The sequence below is a fragment of the Vicia villosa genome, linkage group LG3 (assembly GCF_029867415.1).
Source record: "Vicia villosa cultivar HV-30 ecotype Madison, WI linkage group LG3, Vvil1.0, whole genome shotgun sequence".
NCBI lineage: Eukaryota > Viridiplantae > Streptophyta > Magnoliopsida > Fabales > Fabaceae > Vicia > Vicia villosa.
The window spans coordinates 34,787,526-34,811,685 of record NC_081182.1 but is presented as its reverse complement, the minus strand read 5'-3'; the positions used below and the strand labels follow the sequence as shown (position 1 = coordinate 34,811,685).

The following is a 24,160-nucleotide window of genomic DNA, read 5'->3' as shown; positions in this document are numbered from 1 at the left end:
CTGGATTTTCCCACGGACGCCGCCACTGATCTTACTGAGCAGATCAGATGGCCAGCAACAATGAAGGCTTGAAGTTCGGAACGGTTGAGAAAGGGAAAAAGGGGTTGTACTTGCAAGGCACTCCGATGCCAAAGTAAGTACGTGTTCCACAAGGTACAACAAAGTGAGAGAATTTTGGGGTAAGAAAAGATTATCTTGCCCTCTATGATGAGAGGGCTATTTATAGGGTGTCCTCATGCGGAATTGACTCATCCTTCTAAGGCGGGGATTTAGGTGACGCGCGAGCCGGCTGCTTACCGGGCACGAGGCTCTCTCGTGGTCTGTTATCTTGGCCGTTTTCCTGGAGCGGTCCGGGGGAGGCTGCCACGCGTGGTCTAAGGCGCCTGGGCCGAAGGTTGGATTGACCCAATTAGAATGATTGGGTCGGTCCAGAACAGTTATAATTTATCAATTATACCCTTATTTTCTCAATAACTCCACCCCACATTTTTCATTTAGTTATTGGAAAAAAGAGTATATGAATGAATTTATTTGGAAAGAGAAAAATGAATAAAGGTATGATAGGAAAAGTAACTCTAACAATCCACTGTCTTGATTTAAGAGTTTTTTTTGCTAAAATGACAATTAAAAAAGAACGAGGGAGTTATATTTAGTGCGCTTAAATTCATTCAAAAATATTTTTGAATTTTTAAAGATGCAGCACCCATAAGCAATGAGAAATCACCATGTATATATACGGTTTCAATATAGAATTTTAGGACACCCACACTTGACTATATACCCAAATACTAGAGGGTATTGTTCTTAGTGGAATGTTAGCATTGTCCATAGCATACATACACAAGGATAACAACATTTTTATCTGTATCAAATATTATTATTTTAAAATACTAATATAATATTTATTTGTTTATTAATATATCATTATTTTTTTACTCTTACTTTACGTAAATATTCTAAATTTAATTATTAAAATTCATTTAATTACTTTGTTAAGAATCAAGAATACTTTAATTATGATATTTTTAATTATACAAGTAATTACTAATATGGTTATGGTGTCCAAGCTGGCACTCTTTAGCCGCAGACCTTAATAATAAAATCACTTGAGGTAAGTATATTCATTCGGGCTGTTTTTTAATGTTGTCTTTAAACTTCCTCTAAGTTCTAACACCAACACAAACAGACACTGATATTGTGTCAAATGAGAAAAAGCAGGCTATAATAAGTTGTGACGTGACGTGTGGCCCGCCACAACTCTGAAAGTCAAAAGAATATCATCATTTTTATTTTAAATTACCAGTTATAAAGTTATAAAATATATCTATCTACCTATATATTTATATCTATAAAAATAATGACTAATTTTAAAAGTTTAATGGTAATACAATGTAAAATAGATTTATATTGACACCATACAACAATGCAGACCTCTTATAGAGTGTGTTGTTGCGAGAATAAAACACTGGACAGCTCGATTATTAAGCTATCTAGGGAGATGTGAGCTGATACAGTCACAAGTTATTGGATGCAAATAATTCCGCTGCCCCAAAGAGTTATCAAAGACATCGAGGCCACGTGTAGAAGTTTTCTTTGGAGTGGAAAAGAGATTATCACCAGGTAGGCGCCGGTCTCGTGGGAACATATTTGTGATGCTACAGGCAGTGGCGGAGCCACGTAGATACAGGGGAAGGCCATGACCACCTCTTTTATTTTTTTTAATATTTTTTTTATATAGAGGAAAATACAAAACTGCCCTCAGTGTGAGTTAAAAATCATTCTTTTTTTATTTTCCTTCACTCTTTCACAAAAGAAACGGTTCAAGAAACACAGAAGCATTGACGAAAACGAGACCACTACTTCCAAGTTCCATCTACCCATTGAGTGGACCGTGGACGCTGCCGACTTGCTGCCGTGGTTGCTGGAGGAATCATTGCAATATTCTCAAATAAAAAAGGTCTTCTTCTTCCTTTGTCAATTTTGTATTTTTAGGGTTTTCATCTTCTTCTTCTTTAAAAATGGTTAGACTTCTGAATAATTATTAAGGGATGCTGAAGATTGGTTTTAGATTTCTTTTCAGATTTCTATGTATTGTGTTTTTAGGGGTATTTACTGAGACATTTTTGGATTTCTAAAATGTTGTATTTGTGATTTAGGGAGTTTCTGGCTTTTTCAAATCTTTAGATGTTAGTATTTTTTTAATGTTGAAACTTGATTGTAATTAGAAGCTGATTTAGGGAGATTATATATTTATTTATTTTTGTAATTTTGGAACTTGATTAAGTTTAGTTGAAATATGAAATACTGTTTGAGTGATTGAAATATGAAATAGAACCGTTTCTTTTATTAAGAATGAAAGTATTAGATTTAGAGAGAAAAGCTTAGTAGAGCAAAGATTATAAAGTGTCAAGTTTGAGTGATTGTAACTAAAATTGAAGTTACAATATTATAGTGATAATGTTTGCCTCAAGTATCAGTATCAATACTGACAGTGATAAATTTTGCCATTTTATTATGTTTCATTTTACTATTTGTGATAATTTTTTAGACTTTATTATGTGTGATAATTTTTTCATGTGTGATAATTTTTGGCATTTTATTATTTTTCATTTTATTATGTGTGATAATTTTTGACATATTGTTATGTTTCATTTTTTTCATCAGAAAAATAAAGATGAATAATAGAAAAATTGATTCGTTTTTCAAGAGGAAAGCATGTGAAATTGAAAGAGAGGAGAGGGATGAAGAAATTATAATTCCGACATTTGAACCTGAAACAATTCTTGAGATTCCAAGAATTGAAGAGCATCATGGGTTTGAAAATTCTTTGGAACGTGATCCTGGAAAGCGTCGTCCGATTTGGCAATATCCACCAAATCAAGTGGATGCAATACAAAGAGCTTATCTAAAATGGGGTCCATATCAAATTCCTTTAGACAACTATCCTTTGTCTGGTAATGCGGATCATCCAAGAAGGTTTCAACACACTTGGTTTAGCATATTTCCCTCTTGGTTAGAATATTCACCATCTGAAGATGCTGCATACTGCTTACCTTGTTACCTTTTTAGCAAAAAACCAAGTGGACGTCCCGGATCACATGTCTTCATTTCTACGGGATTTAGAACTTGGAAGAAAGTTAGGAATGGAAAACATTGTTCCTTTCTTAAACACATAGGGATGGATCCATGTTCGCCACACAACAATGCAATGCAAGCTTGTCAAGACTTGTTGAATCAAGATTGTCATATCAGAAATGTTATTCAAGTTCAAAGTTCAAGTCAAAGAATGAGTAACCGGCTTCGTCTCAAAACTTCAATTGACACTGTTCGTTGGTTAACACTTCAAGCTTGTGCTTTAAGGGGTCATGATGAAACTAGCAATTCAAGAAATCAAGGTAACTTTCTCGAATTGTTAAAACTTTTAGCATCTTACAATGATGAAATTGCAAAAGTTGTGTTGGAAAATGCTCCACAAAATTGCAAATATACCTCACATCAAATTCAAAAAGAGCTCTTGCAAATTCTTTCTAGTAGGGTGAAAAAACATATTCGTGAGGAAATTGGTGATTCCAAATTTTGTATTGTTGTAGATGAAGCTCGCGATGAGTCAAAAAAGGAACAAATGGCTCTTGTATTAAGATTTGTTGATAAAGTTGGTTTAATACAAGAGAGATTTTTTGATGTGGCACATGTTAAAGACACCACGTCTTTAACTCTTAAGGAAGCAATATGTGATATCCTCTCTCGACATAACCTTGATGTGTCTAACATTCGCGGACAAGGGTATGATGGTGCTAGCAACATGAGAGGAGAATGGAATGGTTTACAAGCACTCTTTATGAAGGATTGTCCTTATGCATACTATGTTCATTGTTTTGCTCATCGATTGCAACTTGCCTTGGTTACAGCATCAAGAGAAGTCAAACCAATTCATAAATTCTTTGATAAACTGATTTTTGTAGTCAATGTTGTTTGTTCTTCCACTAAGCGTCATGATGAGTTACAAGCTTCCCAATTAGAAGAGATTGCACATTTGTTAGAGATTGGTGAGATTGTAACTGGTAAAGGTTCAAATCAAATTGGTACTTTGAAACGAGCTGGAGATACCCGTTGGGGATCACATTACAATTCTATTTGTAGCTTGATAAACATGTACGAAGCAACTTGTTCAGTTTTAAAAAAAATTGCAAAAGAAAGGGGAAATTATGCTACACGTGGGGATGCAGATAGTTCTTACAATTACTTGAAGGCATTTGATTTTATATTTATTTTGCATTTGATGAAAGAAATTATGGGGATAACAGATATGCTTTGTCAAGCCTTGCAAAAACAAAATCAAGATGTAGTTAATGCCATGGACTTGGTTCGTTCAACAAAAAGTTTTATTCAAGACTTGAGAGAAAATGGTTGGGATATATTGTTTAGTACAGTGACATCTTTTTGTGAAAAGCATGGTATTGAGATTCCTGATCTTAATGATATTCATTCAGCAACAAGATTTGGACGATCTCGCCTTGAAGAAAATCAAGTCACAATTCAACATTACTTCAAAGTTGAAATCTTTTTCACTACCATTGACAAACAGTTGCAAGAGTTGAATAGCAGATTTAGTGAGCAGGCAATGGATTTGTTAACTCTTTCTTGTGCTTTGCCTCCTAAGGATGAGTATAAAGCTTTTAACATTGATACTATTTGTTCTCTAGTTGAAAAATATTATCCTATGGATTTTAGTGATCAAGAGAAGAATAATTTGCAATTTCAACTTCGGCATTTTCTATTTGTTGCTCGCCAAGCATCAAATTTGAATAATTTATCAACTATTCAAGAGCTATGTTCATGTTTAGTGGAAACTGGACAAGCTGAAATTTATTTCTTGATTGATTGGCTACTTCGCCTTATCATGACTCTTCCAGTTTCTACGGCAACAACTGAGAGGTCTTTTTCAGCAATGAAAATTATCAAGACTAAGTTGAGAAACAAGATGGATGCTGGGTTTCTAAGAGATAGCATGACAGTTTATATTGAAAGGGAGATTAGTGCAAACATTAGTTCTGAGTCTATTATTGAAGATTTCAAGTCACTCGGAACACGTAAAGCTTTATTATAAGGTATTTTCAAGTCATGTTATTTAATTTTTTGATAATCAACTTTATATTTATTTCAACTTAAATGCTTTCTATGAAATATGATTTATATTTTTCTTTATAATTTTTATTTTACTTTAGCGGCCATCCCTTTTCTTTTTTCCTAGCTCCGCCACTGGCTACAGGGGTAGGGGGTCTCAATATTATTTCTCTTAAAACCTGGAATACATCTACCATGGGGAAATTACTATAGAATATCCACAAGAAGGCAAACAAACTATGGATACAATGGCTGGATATTTAGGGGGTCTCAATATTATTTCTCTTAAAACTTGGAATACATCTACCATGGGGAAATTACTATAGAATATCCACAAGAAGGCAGACAAACTATGGATACAATGGCTGGATATTTACTTTTTCAAGGGCTGTGATGTGATGCAATGGCAATGTAAAGACTCCTGTTCTTGGATTCTGAAAAAAATAATAAAAAGCAGGGAGTACGTGCATACTACGGATTGTTAGAACAAAGCGGTGACCAATGGACAGTATAAGACAGGTGCTATGTATAAGGAGATGCGTGGAGACGGTGTGCAGGTGAGATGGGATAAAATCCTACTGCACAACCGTGCGAGACCGAGGGCAGGATTCACCCTGTGAATGAGTTTATGGAAGAAGCTTCCAACAAAAGACCGGCTAGCGAAGTTTGGTATTGATGTAGATACCAGGTGCTGTTTTTGCAATAACATTGAGTCGATTGAACTTTATTCTTTGAATGTCATAGGTTCAAAGTTATTTGGCAGCGTATTTTAAACCGGATTGGTATTGTGAGGAGTCCGTTGGACTGAACTTTAGAAATGGAATGGCTTATTATGGAAACAAGGAAGAAGGGATGGAAGAGACAAGTCCTAAAGATTGTCGTGGTGGAGACAATTTATGAATTGTGGAAGGTACGAAATAATTATATCTTCTCCCAAAAACAGTTTGAGGATACAATTTCTGATAGAATTATTAATAGTATTTTGATTCGTTGTTCTATGTATAAGAATCCAAGTATACGTATGAGATAGTATGCTTAGACTTGGTTTAGTTTGAAGACCTGGATCCTAACAATCGATTTGTACTTATCGTTTTTGGTAAATAAAGTTTAAAGCTATTCTTCCAAAAAAAAAATTATATTATCGTGCAATAGAAAATCAACACTCTTCCATGTAATGCCATTAATTTTAAAATATATTATGATTTAACAAATGAAATATATTATAATTAATGTTTATTAAAAATTCATGTCAAATAATTTTACACCGACATTATTTTTTATTATTTTAATAAAAATTAATTCTAAAACAATAACATAGATGGAAAGAGAATGCATCATTTTTTCTTTATTGAAAAAAGATGAATCATTTTAAAATAAAATTAATTTATACTATTAATTTACATTGTTAATTAATTATAATCATTAATTCAATTTTAAAAAATATAAAGATTTTTTTTATTAAAAATAGATTTTCTTAACACAGAATGTGCTATATAACTCAATAAAATTCTAGTTATAATATACAAAATATAAGAATGGAGACAGAAAAGAAAAATATTATATACAACTTAAAGGATTTAACCACAAATAATTTAAGATAATTTTTTTTTACTTGAGCCACCATCAAGCCATAATTTTGATTTGATATAAAATTTGCGGAGATGATAATTCCTTCTCACTAAATAACATTTTTTTTCTTTTCATAGAATCATTCAAATGACATGAAGGTCTACGTAGATCTTTCTTTTTTTAGAGATAAAATCACAACAAATAAGCGTGATTCTTTAACTCATTAAGATAAACATTAGAAATATTCAACCATTTCATAATGTTGTACTATATCCCACTCGAAGAAAGTGTAATTAAAAAAAATAGATGGAATTAAGGTTTCTTCATTTCCACAACCTTATAAACAAGAATTGTTATTAATGATCCCATCTTAGTTCAAGATATTTTTAATTGGGAGCCTCTTATGGAAGAGCTCCAAGCGAACAAAGACACCTTTAAGGAAATGAACTTGTCCCAAACACAATCATAGGAATTCTAGAATCAATTTCCAAATTTTAATTAAATACTCGATAAACATTTTAACATGATACTCACCATCAAAGTTAAGCCTTAATTTATCTACTTTGATATATCCTGCAAAATAAATGTTTCTAAAAGTTAGTCTTCCTCTCATGCAAACAGACATTTTCATCTCCAACAACCACCATTCATCTCCCACCCTATTTGCACATATCATCCATTAATCATTTTTTAACTAGAGAAACTCATACAATCTATTAAATTTATCACTCAACATTCCTCGATCCAACCATGGACCATGCGAGAATGATGCATTTTCACCATTTTCCGCCTCCCAAGAAAGAAACTCTTTGAACTACTTCTCTTTAAACACACCGACTCTTTCTCTAAAAGAAGACAAATCTTTCTACCACTCGACGTCTTTCTCTCACTCTTTTGTGCCTTCCCACTCTCAGTTCCATACTTATGAATAAACACCCTAAACCACAACCCTTCATGGTCTGATCTAAGCGACTAACATCATTTTTCTACTAGAGAAAAATTGAACTCCCTTAACCTCCTTACTCCAAACCTCATTTTTTTCGATCAAGACATACTTTGTCCCAATGCGCCTTATGGATCTTTCTAGCTTCTTCACCCCCCTAAAGTAAAGATTTAAACAAAGATTCAATTTAATAATACATATTAAAGTCTTGAATAAGGAAATAAAGTAAACTAGAAGAGAAGATAAGAGAACTTTTAATAAGACAAACCGATCACCCATAGGTAACTCATGAAATTTCCACTATAAGATCTTATTCCCGATTATATCACCTATATGGAGGTCAAGATAAGTAAATGGTAAGTCTTCAATCTTACAATTAAGCATATGTGTTGCTTCAACCATCCAATACTGAGGAACATTAACACCTACTAGAAGACTTTTATGAAAAGAGAATTCGCAAGGATTACCATCTATATAGAGGTCAAGATGAGTAAATGGTAAATCTCCAATCTTACAATTTAGCATATGTGCCACTTCAACCATCCAATACTGAGGAATATTAACACCTACTAGCAGACTTTTATGAAAAATGACTTTGAGTTTTTAAAACAATTCAAACAATCTTAAGTTGATTTTGATTTCTCTAATGTTTGACCATCTTTTTCACACAAAACAAATGTATCATCTGCAAATTGTAAATGTGTTATATTGATTAGATTGATTGTACAAACTGATATTTAGAGAACAAACCATTGTTGATAGAAGCTTTCAACATGGAGTTAAGACATTTGACATCTATAAAAAATAAGAATGGAAAAGAAACCTAGTCTTAGCCCTCTTCCCAACTGAATTATTCTGTTGGACACCCGTTGATAAGAACTGATGTTGATGTTGAACTTATTCAGTTCTTTATCCATCTAATCCACTTATAAAAAAGTGCATCCTAACCATGGCTTTTCAAGGTAACACCACTCAATATAATTATTAGTCTTTTCAAACTCAACCTTAAACATAATAGATTTTTTCTGTCTTTTAGAATAGTCAACCACTTCATTGACAATAAGAATTCCGTCTAGAATTTGTCAACCCTTTACGAAAATGAATTGAGTAGATATTTTTATAACTAGCATAATTTCACATTGTCTTTCCTAATTTTTCTTTAACAAACAAACTTACCAAATAATTATCCTAAGAGGTGTTGAGGACATTGAAGTTGAAGTTTTCTAAATTAGGTTTATGAGTCTTTGTAAAAGTAAAATGATTTAGAACGAAACCGAATATTACAGTGCGAATTTCTACCACTACTTTCTCCACACCATTGACAAGGATACTAAGAATAAAAAATTTCAAATCTAAAGCACAAAATATTTTCTAAATCATTTCAAAACTCTTAAATGTAATTTAACTTTTAATTCAACTACATCTAAAGTAACAAATGCAAATGATCCTGACACCAACTATATAAAACAATGGGTCAGGCTAACCAGGGACACTGGATAAGGAGTGAATAAAGAGTATTAAATGAACTTTAATTAAATTTTTACTCTTTTGAAATAAATGATAATTACATATATTTAGTTATTAAGTTACTTAAATTAATTTATTTACTCTCTCTTTCACACATTACATAATGTATAATTTAATTTCAATATTATAACTATTAACATTTTAATATGAGAACATATTTACTAGAAACAAAATAAACTAAACATAAAATTAATTGTTTTTATAAAATTAACAATAGAATATTGGAAAAATATAAAATAATAATTAAAAAACTCAAATAAAAATTCATATTCAATTTAAATATTCAAAGGTTTTGATAAAAAAAATAAAAAATATATAGAAAAAAACTTTATCCATAATATCATTTTCAAACTAAATATGAAAGAAAAAATTATGTTTTTTGAAATTAAAAATGGAAAATAATTAATAATGTGTAACGTCTTAACTTGTTTCCTTATATATTTTAGAAAATTTCTATTTTTTGCTCTTAAATAAAACTATTAATAAGTTTTTTTTTTTACCTATGGGGGGAGAGAAGTTTGGGGAAGATTGGAAGTGTGATTGGAATTCTTTGTATACGGATGAGTGCACAACTGGAAAACTTCGAGTCACATATGCACGTATTCTTGTTGAAGTGGATGTTACACAGAAGCAATGTGAGGAGATTGTGATCAAAGACTATGAGGGGAACAAAAGGAAGCAATCAGTTGAGTATGAATGGAGACCGAAATACTATGAAAGTGCCAGAAAGTGGGACATGTGTGCAACATAGAAAAGAAGCCTACAGTGAAAGTGTGGAAGCCAAAGGAAGATAGCAAAGGGAATGAAGGTGAATCGAATTAGGTAACTGATAATGTTCAGGTCCCTATAGTGGAAGCTGGTAGTATGAATAGCTATCCCCAAAGGAAGAATAGAGAATCATGAGGAGGAGGAGGGTCTTTGGACTGCAGTGAGTCATGGAAATCGAGACAGAGGTGAGAGACCTATTCTAGATGATAGCCTTATACATATTTTTAGTCAGAATGGATTTAGTACCTTAGGTGATTGGAATGATCCTAAGGTAGAACCTTTTATTGATAAATGATTGTTTCTTGGAATGTAAGGGGTTAAATAAGGTAGCAAAGATTAGAGAGATTAGCTCCCGTCTTTTTACTTTGCAGCTTGATATTGCTATTTTAGTAGAAACTAGAGTCAAAAAAGGTAAAGAAGAGGACTGTAGGAAGAGACTTGGAAATAAATGGCATGTAATTGACAACTACAATAAGCATGAAAATGGAAAATTTTGGACCATGTGGGATCCAAATAGGATCCAAGTAAAAGAAGTCGGTATGACTGACAAAATGATACATTGTGGTCTTTACAATACAAAGGGTGGGTTCCTTAATTGGATCACAGCTGTGTATGCTTCCAACAAGCTTGAAAAGAGGAGACTATTGTGGAAAGATATGAGTAAGATTGGTGCTAACCAAGTTGGTCCATGGTGTTCCATTTGTGACTTTAACAATGTGCTAGGGGTTTAGGATAGAATTGGTGGTAAAGAGGTCAAGGAGAATGAGTTTAGTGATTTGAGGGACATGATGGAGGAAACTGGCCTTTTTGATATTGACAGACAAGGTTATAAATTCACTTAGTTCAATAAGCATACTAAAGATCCTATCTACTCTTGCATTTATAGGGTGATAGCCAACATTGACTGGATTCAACAAAATCATAACAAGACTGTCTGTACTATGGAGCCTGGTGTATCTGATCAAGCTTTGATCTGTATCAAAGATGATAAGATGAGAAAGCATGGTAAGAGTTGATTCAAATTTATTAATGCAGTGACTAATGTGGATGGCTATCAGGAGGATGTTAAAATGAGTTGGCAGAGGCACATAAAGGGGCCTCCCCAAAACCAGATGTGGAATAAGCTAACGAGGGTGCAACATGTGGTAAGGAGGTTGAGTAAACCTCTGATTGGCATAAAGAGGAAAATTGAGCAATGCAAGGAGAATATGAAGATTACCCAAGGAGCTTTGAGACAGGATAAAATGAATAATCAACTAATTAGAGAGGAGAAGACTTACACCGAGGAATTGCTCAAGCTGAATGAAACTGAAGAACATATTCTTAGGCAAAAAACAAAAATTGACTGGATTAGATTAGGTGATGGAAATAATGCTTTTTTCCATGCCTCTCTAAAGAGCAAGCATAATCAGAAAACCATAAGCAAGTTATGTAAGGAGGATGATACTGAATTGAATGACCAGGAAGATATTGAAAAGGAAATTCTGACTTCTATGGTAAATTGATGGGAACTCCTGATACACGCCTGGAAGGTATTGATATTAAAGCTATGAGGGCAGGAAAACAACTGAATATTGAGAAAAGGAGTATGCTGAGCAGTCCTGTTACTGAGATGGAAGTGGAGTTAGCTCTTAAGAGCCTGGGTGACCTGAAAGCACCAGGGGCTGATGGCTTTGGGGCTAATTTCTTCAAGGCATCTTGGAAGGTAGTCAAAGAAGACACTATGAAGACTATAAAGGCTTTCTTTGAGGAAGGGCGGATTGACCAGAGAATAAACAACACTATGGTAACCTTGATCCCTAAGCATGACCAAGCGTGTAAACTTAAGGATTTTAGACCCCTTTCTTGTTGCACCAAAATATACAAGATAATCTCTAAAGTAATGGAAGTTAGAATGAGCAAAGTTCTGAACAAGATCATTAGCAGAAACCAGGGAGCTTTCATTCCAGGGCAAAATATCCATGACCATGTGCTAGTTGCTTATGAACTCATTAGAGGGTATAGTAGAAAAGGAGGGATGCCTAGATGTATGTTGCAGATGGATATAAAGAAAGCTTATGACTCTGGACTGGGTGGCTCTCAAAAACATTCTTGCTGAGATTGGATTCCCTAGGAGATTTATTGGGTGGATCATGAGGGCTGTTACAACAGTGACTTATCAGTTTAGCATTAATGGTCAAATAACAAAGTGTATGAAAGCTGCAAAGGGGATGAGGCAAGGGGATCTAATATCCCCTTTGCTTTTTGTGATTGTAATGGAGTACTTGCATAGGAAAATGAAGGATTTAAGCAAGAGACATGAATTCAGATTTCATAAAAACTGTGAGAAGTTAAAGCTGGTTGACTTAAGCTTTGCAGATGATATGTTAATGTTTTCCAGGGGTGATATTAACTCTGTGCAGATGATGGTAGACTATTTCAACAGCTTTTCCAGATCCACAGGGCTTTTATGTTAATCAAGCTAAATGCAAAGCATATTATGGTGGTACAGACAGGTCTATTATGGAGCAAATTGAGGGAGTGACTGGTTTTAGCAAGGGTCAATTACCCTTTAGATACCTGGGGATTCCTCTGATGAGAAGAAAGTTAAGCACTCATCACTGCCTTGAGTTGTGTGAGAAGATCGGAGGAAGGCTGAGGCATTGGAGCTCTCACCTCCTGAGCTATGCAGGGAGATTGCAAATGATTCAAAGCACGATTTCTGGGATAGCCAATTACTAGATGCAATGTATTCCTCTTCCTAAATGTGTTATTAAAATGGTTGAGTCTATGTGTCGTGGTTTCTTTTGGACAGGTAAAGATTTGAAAACTGGGAAATCTCCCATAGCTTGGCAGGAGGTGTGTGCTCCTAAGAAAAAGGGTGGTTTGAACATCAACAATGTGTACTCGTGGAATAAAGCTTGTATGGTGAGATTGCTTTGGAACCTTTGCAAGAAGAAAGATAACATGTGGGTTAGGTGGGTTCACATGTATTATGTCAAGGAGGGAAACATTATGGACATGCATATAAAGGGGTCTTTTTCTTTGATTATCAAAGGCATTATGCAACTGAGAGATCAAGTGAAGAATCTGGGGATTTGGAATGATATGCTGCAAAAGGAGAACTTTAACATGAAGGTCTTTTATTGGAAATTTTTGGAACATAGTAGTAAAGTTGATTGGAGGGGACTACTAATAGGTAACTCTGTGAGGCCAAGATCAAAGATAATCCTTTGGTTAGCATGTCACGACAGACTTGCAACTAAAGATAGATTACTGAAGTTTGGAATGATCCAAGATGTTAAGTGTGAATTTTGTGATACAAATGAAACTCTGCAGCATCAGTTTTTTGAGTGCATAGGCACAAAGTGGATTTGGCAGGACATGTTAAACTGACTCCATATTGATCACCATGTACAGGATTGGCGACAAGAACAGATGTGGGCTATTAAAATCTGCAAAAGCAATAACCGGAGGCGTAAATTCTTCAAAGTGGCCCTGGCTGAAATATATATGCTATTTGGAAATTGAGAAATAATAGAGTGTATAGAAAAGAGAGTGTGGATAGTGACATAGTTACACAAATTATAGATAATGTTGTGAATAGAGTTTGGGCTATTCCTAAACTTAGAGAAAAAATAGGCTTTTTACTGTTATAGTTGGTGTGGGCTTGTATCCATTGGCTGGACCCTCAGGGTATGTTTGGATTGATGGAATAGGATGGAATGGAGCGAAATGAAATGAAATAAGTTTATGTTCCATCATTTGGGTCGATTAAAAACGGATGGAATGGTGTGGTATCGGATGGAATGCATTCCATCCCATTCCATCACTTTCCACCATTTTTCGTACCCTCCGATTTGGGCAGAATGGAAAAATTAATTTATTCCATCATAATGTATCCAAACAATGGAATGGCGTATTTATTCCATTCCACTCCGTTCTGCTCTATTCCATCCCGCTCCATTCTGGTCCGTTGTTTTTCTTGTATTCAAACATAGCCTCATGGTCGCTTTGTATTATCTATTTTTTTAGTTATATATATATAATCTCTTATTTCCAAAAAAAAAAATTTTTTAAAGAATAATAATGAATCTATAATATGATTAATGATTCTTAACGAATGTGCGGGCACTAGTTAGCATTGTAAAAAAAAAATTTATAACGACAATACATAACAATTAAATTCTTTTAAAATATAATTATTGAATTTAATTATATATTATAGTAATATTAAATTATTTATATTTAAATATCCACCCTCCTCCTGTTATCCTTAAAATACTCTCCCCACATTCATTATCACCACTTCTCTTTATCCATTCTATTGAACCAAACACATTCTTAATAAAATAAAATATTAATCAAATCTCTTCTATCCAAAGGCAAGTCCATTGGGACTTCTTCAAATTATTAATTAAACCTCTTCTATCCAAAGGCAAGTCCATGGGGGCTTCTTCAAATTTTGAAAAATAATAAAAACATGGAGCCAAACCATTCAAGATAGTTGAACAACAATTCCCTTACCCATAGAAAAAAAAAGTCAATGCCTCAGTTTTCTACTTTTTCTCTTGCCCTTTAGTAACAAAACAAAAAAAGAAGCAAATCATAAACAATCACAAAAAGAGTACAACGGAGTAATTAGCGGGCACTATATATCACTAATATTTATGATTAGCATCAGAAACACAGTTCTAATTATTTTTCTTTGCTTACAACAGCAGCAAATGAAACCTACCTAAACTAACACTCATGAACACTTTCCCTCTCAAATTTCATTTCAATTCCAATTATGCCCTCCCCTACCTCCTCCTTCTCTCCACCACCCTCTTCCTACCGCCAACCACCGCACAGATTCCGAATGACCTATCACCACCACCGCCAGGCAAAATCTCCGCCCTCAAATTCGATAAATCCATGGCCATCGTCCTAGTCATCCTAGTCGTCGTGTTTTTCATCCTCGGTTTCCTCTCCGTCTACACTCGCCAGTGCGCAGAGCAAAGGATGAGAGGAAGATTCGACCTATCGGTTCCGATCGTCGGAAGCCACCGGAGACAACGCGGACTCGACTCCGAAATCATCGAAACGTTTCCTACCTTTGTTTACTCCGCCGTGAAAGGACACAAAATCGGAAGAACCCTGCTAGAATGCGCCGTGTGTTTAAACGAGTTCCAAGACGATGAAACGCTGCGTTTGATTCCGAATTGTAGCCACGTGTTTCATCCTGAATGCATCGATGCTTGGCTTGTTAATCACTCCACTTGCCCCGTTTGTCGCGCCAATTTGATTCCGAAACCCGGAGAATCTTCTTTCGTTTCGGTTCTAATTCCGGATCCAGATGTATCCAATTCAGATAACCCGACCCGGAATAACAATGATTCCGAAATTAATCTTTCACCTTCTCCTAAAGTGAATTATTCAGTTACACCGAACCGGGCCCGACCCGTTCGGTCAAGCTCAACCGGTTTTAAAATTGGAAGCTGGTTTCCGCGGTCACATTCCACGGGTCATTCTCTGGTTCAAGAAGGTGAGAATTACGAGCGGTTCACTTTGAGATTACCGGAGGAGGTGAGGAACCGGTTGGTGGGTTCAACACCGAGCCACGTGGCAAGTTGTGGTGTTACGTTTACTCGAGAGGGGAGTGGGAGGAGGGGTTTTAGAACGAGGAGTGTGGGGAGTAGTGCTCCTGGGAGGAACTATGAGTGGTTTAACCGGCCGGACCGGAGGGGATTTTCTTGGACGCCGCCGTTTATGGGTCGAACCGGTTCGAGTTGGTTGAAGAATAAGTCGCCTGGGAAATTGGATGATGTGGGAGAACGGTCTTCTGATCGGTTGTTTGCAGGTAATCGGGGTTAGTTGGATAGATTTTATTTGATAAAAATGAAAATAGTTTTTTTATTGTTTTTATTTATCGTTAAAATTTGGAAATACATGAATCTGGTGAAGAATTTGAAGATTGTTTATGCAAGGTATAGAGTTTTTGTTCTTGAATATGGTGTTACAATTTTTTTTGAAATTGTTTTTTGAAATTAATTTAATGACGTTGTTATGATTTATTTTATTTATTGGATTTATCTTTTTTATCAGTTTCATCGCTTTCATTTAAAATGATAATATAAATAATTTTGGGATATAGACTAGAAAGTGACTAGATCCTCTTTAATAAGTTACTTGTATCGTTTTTGTGGGACAACATTTAGTTCTAGAACACGTAAAATGTAATGGTTTAATTAAGTGTGGTTGGTCCTAAGTCTCATTCCAAGGAAAGGGACCTAATAATTAATAATTTTATTAGCGAGTACTAGTAATTTAAGTTTAATGAGTTTTGCAAAGTTAATAACAGTATTTAAATTTTCAAAAATTGAATGTATTGTTTAAAGAAGAATATTACAATCATGCTGATCGGTTATGAAGAAAGTGAAGGCAACCTGCATATGGAGGAGGCAATTGAGGAGCAAACAGATGGGATTAGAGGGTAGTTGGAGTGTGCGATGGGAGCCGTTGTGGCTGTTAAAAAATATCAATCCTGCAGGCCGGCAAGTTTATAAGACTATGGGTTCACCAACTGTCATCCAATCTTAATATTAGACTTAAATGAAAATATTGATAATAAGATATTCATATGGGCAAGACTTACATAACGTGGGCGCATCCAATTAAAACATTGTGATGCATAACTATTAATATATCTCACTTTTCTAATTAAAAAGAAGATATGATATTTTTACCTTGCAAACATCATACTTCAACGTATATAGGCCCCTTAAACTCACCCTTAATTCTATTGTCTTGATTTCATATCTGTTATACAAACAAACTACTCCATTCCATCAATGAATCAGGAGTATTTGAAAATTACGGATTTGTTGGCTGGAATTTTGATGAGAAGTAAACTTCAGCTAGAGAAGTTTGGAAGCAGAGTCGACCCATAAACAAAATGTGGAGAAGTCGATTGAGCCTGAAGACTGGAGAAGTCGACTAGACCTAAAAATTGAAGCAGTCGAATGGGCTTAAGGAGTTGGGAATAGTGCAATAAAAAGGCCCAATTGGAGTCAGTTCGTACGAAATGAAATCAGACTTGGGTAGCCAAAGTGGAGAGCGTGGACCCTGCCATACCCCAATTTTTTACCCTTAGATTCCTCAATCATTTGCATTCTTACCACTAATCAAGATCACCATCTTGAGTTTAACTTTTAGCTTTGTGCCCATTTCACCTTTGGAGGGAATCACCAAGCACCCAAGTTTCTGCAACTTGTGAATATTTCTTTGTTATATTACACTAACCAAAATACAAAAAGATATATTTTTCTTTTAAATCTTTGTGCCTTGTAGGTGATTGAAGCAAATGCATTCACACTCTCTCCTAAAACCAGGGTTTTGAGGATCAACCCTCAATCAGTTGATCATTCATGGAAGCTAAGTGGCTTGGAATTCAAAAGAAATGTCCTTATCATCAAGTGTTATATCTTGAGCATCTCTTAATTTCATTTGATCAAATTTATCTTAAGATCACGTGGCTTGGTTCATCAAGAAACTCCATAGGTTCATGTGTTTATTTCCATGCCTTCTCCAACAAGTTTCATCAAGTTATAAACCTCATCATCAAGTGTGCTTCAAGACAATATCATTTCAAAAAGTCTCATATATCTCCTCATGCTTTAAAATGCAAGGAAAGTTCAAGAGATTCAAAGTTGGTTCAAGAAGTTTGACCTAATTTGACAAATCTTTGATTATATGATTACGAGGGCGTAACTCCCTCAATTTTCAACATTTTTAGTGCTTCTTTTTGCAATTGATTCTCCTTGACACCATCAACAACTTCTCTTTACAAGTCAAGAATACATTTTGTGAATAAAGTAATCAAAAGTGAGAAGACACTATAGGCCCTTCATTGAAAGTTCAAGGAATTGTGTGTCCACTTCAAAGGATTATAACTTGCTTATTTCTTATCATTTTGAGCCTAATCTTTTTGCATAGTAAGCTTGAATGGGTCTAATTTAAGTCATCTTTGGAGGTAAAAAACAAATTTTAAGTGGAAGATCATGAAAGAAGGAGAAACATTCGAGGTCATTTCAAGATGCCTAGGCTTTAAGGCATGCCATGTGTGCAAGACTGACCACAAACCCAAATTGCTTAATTTTAACTTTCTCTCACATAAATTTTGGCTATAAGCTTATTTTTCCATTCTCTACAACTTTAATGTTGGGACTTTTGATCAATTCAAGCTCTAAAGTACTCATTTGAGTCATACATAAAGGGGTTTGATGAAATGATCTCCCAAGATTGGCTTGTTTTTGCCCAAGTTGACAAAGGCATTTCTATCAATTCATGAAGTCTATGGAGGTGATTCTTTTTGCACTATGTTCATCTTGATAATGAGAGTATTTGGCTCGAAGAAAATCTCAAAACGCACACACCAATTTCTTGGGGCCTAAGGTTGAAGTGAGTTGCCCAAAAATGTCAAAGTTGCTAAAATTGGCTTAGTGTTTTATGCATTATTTTTCCCCACTTTGAGGAGCCATAACTTTTGATACAAGAATACAAATGGAAACTTTTGAAGCTCATGATAAAGCTTGATCACCCAGCTTTCCAAAGAGTCCAAGATTGTACCATAAAGGTCCCTATATTGCTTGCCACATGATGTTGAAGTTGATACCTTAAGGCTTAAGTTTCCACTTACAATCAAAAGCGAATTTGATTAATGTGACCTCTAATCACCAAATTGATGCTTGAATTTCACTTAAACATGTTTAACAAAGTTATCTGAGCCAATTAGAATGCCAAAACGCATGATTTGGATGAGTTTTGACAATTTGCAAGTCACACTTTGCTCATGATGCAGGTGTGCACGAATTCGTCTCAAATTGTCTCATCCACCTTTCCTCATTATATCATTCACTTATCCTATAAATAAGGATCTCATCCCCATAATTTTGCAAGCTTTAGAGAGCCAAAATCACTCTGCCACATTTCTTCCAAAGCTCACAAAAATCAGAAATCGGATTCACCTTTCCAAGCTTTCCAGTTCTAATCTCTTAACTCTATCTTCATCCTTGAACTCCTTTAAAGCTAACCACACCATTTACAAGCCAAATCGTGCTTAGAATCAAGCTGCCTAACTTCATTTTCAGATCTTTAAATTTGAGTTTTAACATATAGTAATTCGTGATCATTTTGCCTCTAGCTTAAGCTTCTTTTGGTTATGATTTTGGTTGAGTTTTGATCCTTGAAGCTTAAGCTTCTTTTGGTTATGATTTTGGTTGAGTTTTGAGCATTTTATGGTGATTTTAACTTTTTTAATTTCTCTGGTTTTTCTCAAATCGAGTAAGATGTAGTTTGAATAAACGCATGATTTGGATGAGTTTTGACAATTTGCAAGTCACACTTTGCTCATGATGCAGGTTTGCACGAATTCGTCTTAAATTGTCTCATCCACCTTTCCTCATTATATCATTCACTTATCCTATAAATAAGGATCTCATCCCCATCATTTTGCATGCTTTAGAGAGCCAAAATCACTCTGCCACATTTCTTCCAAAGCTCACAAAAATCAGAAATCGGATTCACCTTTCCAAGCTTTCCAGTTCTAATCTCTTAACTCTATCTTCATCCTTGAACTCCTTTAAAGCTAACCACACCATTTACAAGCCAAATCGTGCTTAGAATCAAGCTGCCTAACTTCATTTTCAGATCTTTAAATTTGAGTTTTAACATATAGTAATTCGTGATCGTTTTGCCTCAAGCTTAAGCTTCTTTTGGTTATGATTTTGGTTGAGTTTTGATCCTTGAAGCTTAAGCTTCTTTTGGTTATGATTTTGGTTGAGTTTTGAGCATTTTATGGTGATTTTAACTTTTTTAATTTCTCTGGTTTTTCCTCAAATCGAGTAAGATGTAGTTTGAATAATTTTTTTGCGAGCTATTGGTTGAGATCATCTGGAAGAGACGAATCCAATGATACCACTCATGAATGTTGATTTTTCCGTTTGAAGGATCTGCAATTCGCTCATTTTCGTTGACTTTACAATGTTCTGAGGTTGAAGACGATGACATGGATGTCTTTAACCAATCAGAATGTGCCACGCTTATTTTCAAAATCTGATTTAAATGTGATTCAGTGTCCCACTCATTAACGACCATGATATTCACAGCGCGCCAGATCTGTTGGATTTGATTACTAGCGCGTTTTGACATTGATCAGATGGTCCACATTATTTTGGTTTTATTTTATTTTTCAAAATTGTTTTACCTTAAAAAATTAATATCTCTCTCATTTTAATTCTAAAAAATACCAAAGTTTTTGCTAAAATTCTATTTTAATTTTCTCTTTCTAATGGATATATATATATATATATATATATATATATATATATATATATATATATATATATATATATATATATATATATATATATATATTTGATTTTTAGCTATTTTTGCTTTGTTTACTTGATTTTAATTGGTTTGAAAATAGTTTTGAGTTTCAAAAATTACCAAACCATTGTCTAAAAATATTATATAGTTTTTTTGATTTTATTATGGTCTCATGTGAAATTTATTTGATGTTTAGATACTCATTAAGTATTTCATCAATAATTTCTTATTATTTGACCATTTAAAATCTCTTTTTAATTCTTTGAATTGGATCTTATTTCTTTTGATAATTGGTTCTGACTTTTATTGTATTTTGTGACTTAATTTTTCCCTCCATCTATTTTCTTTTGACTTGTGGGTATAAGTCTTGATAAATCCATTGTGTAGAGATTATAATTTTATCATTCCTCTGATGGGTCATTAAGATGAAATCCCATAATGATCAAAAGGAATTCATCTGAACACTTGGTTTTGTTTTCAATCCATTCCCCTCCCTCTTCATTTGTATAAGTATTTGAAGAATGATATTATGTATCATTTCTCTTACTTGCTTGTTTTTTAAAACACATAAATTGTTATTGATCGGCCTCGTTGTAGGGTGACTTCTATATAAGTTATTTGGAGATTACTTAACATCTTTGTATAATATTCATTTGAATAACTAATGTACTACCATAACTATAAGAAACATGCTCCACATCTACGTGTTTTTGTGACATGGATACCATGTGGCAAAAAAAAGTTGTTGCGACGTGAGAATCACGTCACTATCTTTTTTTTAATATTTAAAAATCAAAACTACGTTATCACATAGGGAGTCAGAGAATATTTTTTTAAAAGAAAGGTTATGACGTTAGTCCCACGTCGCAACATCTAAATTAAAAATAAAAAATATGGAAACCTGTAACGTACATATGGTGGGAAAGTTAAAATTTCCAAATTTCAAGTTGTGACGTGAATACCACGTCGCAACACTTTAAGTGGGAAATAACTCTGGCCTTGACTTGACTGGGTGCAGGTAATGGCAGGGAACACAGTTAATGTTTGTGACCATTTGAGTTTGGGACGTGGCATCCACGTGGGAATGTTGCGACGTGATTCCCATGTCGGTAGCGCCTTTATTATTTTTAACAGTTAGGGACATTGCAACGTGGGAAGCACATGGGAATATTGTGGCGTGATTCCCACGTTGCTGTTTTGCTTATATAAAGGCTCATTCTTCCCCATTTTCAACGTTCCCATAACTTGTTTCTTCAAAACAAAACTTGTTTCTTCTCTCTCTCTATTTTACTCAATATCTTCCATTCATCCTTTCATTTTTACTTCCATTACAATTTCTAAAGGTATGATATTTTCATAATTTTGTTCAATTGTATTTTATATTTTCGCTTAAGTATTATTTATATTAATTTAGGAATTTAATTTATGTTAATTTTTTTTCTTTAAGATATTGAAGTGAAGAGGATGAAAGAATATTGAAGAGGTTTAGAAAAAGATTGGACAAAAAAATTGAAGGAGATTGAAGAAGAGGTATTTTTGCAATTTTAAATTTGATATATTAATTGGATTGTTGGTTGTTTTTTAGAAATTATGTTTTTTTTTTGTTGTAAAATTTATGATTAGATTAATATTGTAATGTTTGCAAAACTAAAAAACAAAAATTAATTTATAAATTAATTTTTAATGAAAAAATATATGTATTTTTATATTTATTATAAAATAATATATATATATATATATATATATATATATATATATAATTTTAAAAAATAGAATATATATTATTTAATGGTAAAAAATAGTTAATAATAGTTTGTTTTTAAATATTATATTTTCTGTTTTATAAAATTTATTATTAGGTAAAACGAAATTATATAGAATATTTAATATAATTTATATTATATATATTTTAAAAAACAGAATATTTAAATTTATTACTAGGTAACTCAAAATTTATATTATATATTTTCTTAAAACAAAATATTTATTATTTAATGGAAAATAGAATATTTAATATGTTAAAATGGTAAAAAAGAAAATTTATTGACAAACAGAATTTGTATATATATATTTGTTAAAATGGTAAAGAGGAAAATTGAATATGTATATAGTATGTAATTATGTTAAAATGGTAAAAAAGAAAATTTAATATGTATATAATATGTTATTATGTTTAAATGGTAAAAAAGAAAATTTTGGTATATATATGTAAAAATATTATATTATGTATATAGATAAAATTTATATTATATTATTATTTTTTAAAAATAGAAAATTTAATATATATATATATATATATATATATATATATATATATTATATTATATTATACTATTATATATGTTAAGATTGTAAAAAAGAAAATTTATTATGATTATGTTGGCTAAAAATAGAATAATTTGAAATGTTATTTTTAAACAAAAACAAAATAATTATGTTTATCTTATAAAATTTATATATAAGTTTAAATATTATGTGAGAATATGTTATAAAATATTTACAGTTAATATATCATGTGAGAATATAAATATATATATATATATATATATATATATATATATATATATATATATATATATATATACGTGTTATATATTAATTAGTGCAATAATTGTACAAATGTGCAGTATGGAATATTATCCTTACTATTATAGTTGGATGTACGATAGATTGGAACTAGGAAGACGTGCACTTAAACCAAATTTATAAAAGAAGTTGATGGATTATCACATAAGCATTTGCCCAGGCATGTTGTCGAAGCGAAGGGGAGTTAGGTGTCCTTATCTTAAATGTGAATGTACACCTATAATTAGTGACCCAAAGAAAGTAGAACGCCATTTTCATATAAGAGGTTTCATTAAAAATTATTGGGAATGGACGTATAATGGTGAAAAACTGCCGAGGAACACCCGAGACTAGCAATACGCATGCTTCAAGTAGTCGACCGGTTATGGAATATGAGGAAAACTTTAATCTGATTGATAACATGGTTAAGGATGCTTTTGGTGTGCACGTGACCTATGATCAACCTGAAGATTTTGATGGGGAAGAGTTGCCGAATGAGGAAGCGCAAAGATTTTATCAGTTGTTGAATGAGATGAATATACCGTTATTTGAGGGATCGTCAGGCTCAAAGTTATCAATGTGTGTGAGATTATCGGCCTCCAAGTCAAATTAGAATGTTTCTGATCAGTGTTTGGAATTCTTCGCAAAAATGATGTTGGACTCAATTACAATGAAAGACAACGTGCCTATAAGTTTTTATGATGCAAAGTTGGTGTCGAAGTTGGGTTTAAGTGTAAAAAAGATTGTTTATTGCATTAATGGTTGCATGTTGTTTTATGACAATGAGTTTGATACTAATGATGGATTGTTGGAGGAATGTAAGTTCTGTAGGAGTCCAAGATATCAAGTTCAAAGTAAAGCCGTTAACCGTGAGCAAACACGTGTAGCAGTAAAGTCCATGCTTTATTTTCCGATTAGACCAAGGTTAAAAAGAATTTTACTTCAATGCATAGTTTTAGTCAAATGACATGACATCATACAAACAAAACAAGTCCATGCACTATGCGACATCCATCTGATGGCGAGGCATGAGAGCACTTTGATCGGATACATCCTGATTTCGCTATAAAACCTAGAAATGTCAGGCTTAGATTATGCTCTGACGGATTTACTCCATATCTACAAGCGTCGGGAAGTGTATATTCTTGTTAATCAGTTATTGTAACCCTTTACAACCTCCCTCCTGAGATGTGCATGACAAAACCATACATGTTTCTGGCATGTATCATTCCAGGACCGTCGAGTTCAAAAGTTGGAATTGATGTGTACTTACAACCTTTAATTGATGATTTGAAAAGGTTGTTGATTGGAGAA

At 33.4% G+C, this 24,160-nt stretch overlaps 2 protein-coding genes across 4 annotated transcripts; both read left to right on the top strand.

Moving 5' to 3' along the window:
* The first annotated feature begins 1,390 nt into the window (after window positions 1–1,390).
* LOC131655382 (uncharacterized) lies at window positions 1,391–6,189 on the top strand. Of its 3 annotated transcripts, XM_058925266.1 has the most exons (4): window positions 1,391–1,957; window positions 2,665–3,395; window positions 3,591–5,108; window positions 5,226–6,189. In XM_058925266.1, exons 2-3 carry the CDS (start codon window positions 2,675–2,677, stop codon window positions 5,105–5,107), a joined length of 2,238 nt encoding a protein of 745 aa, XP_058781249.1. In that variant the 5' UTR covers window positions 1,391–1,957; window positions 2,665–2,674; the 3' UTR covers window position 5,108; window positions 5,226–6,189. The 3 variants fall into 3 exon arrangements, with proteins under 3 accessions (XP_058781249.1, XP_058781248.1, XP_058781247.1); XM_058925265.1 differs by having other exon boundaries at window positions 2,665–5,108; window positions 5,252–6,189; XM_058925264.1 differs by having other exon boundaries at window positions 2,665–5,108.
* Window positions 6,190–14,339: 8,150 nt separating this feature from the next.
* Window positions 14,340–19,020, top strand: LOC131660960 (RING-H2 finger protein ATL11-like). The gene has a single exon (XM_058930336.1). It carries the CDS (start codon window positions 14,663–14,665, stop codon window positions 15,764–15,766), a length of 1,104 nt encoding a protein of 367 aa, XP_058786319.1. The 5' UTR covers window positions 14,340–14,662; the 3' UTR covers window positions 15,767–19,020.
* The last annotated feature ends 5,140 nt before the right edge of the window (window positions 19,021–24,160 follow it).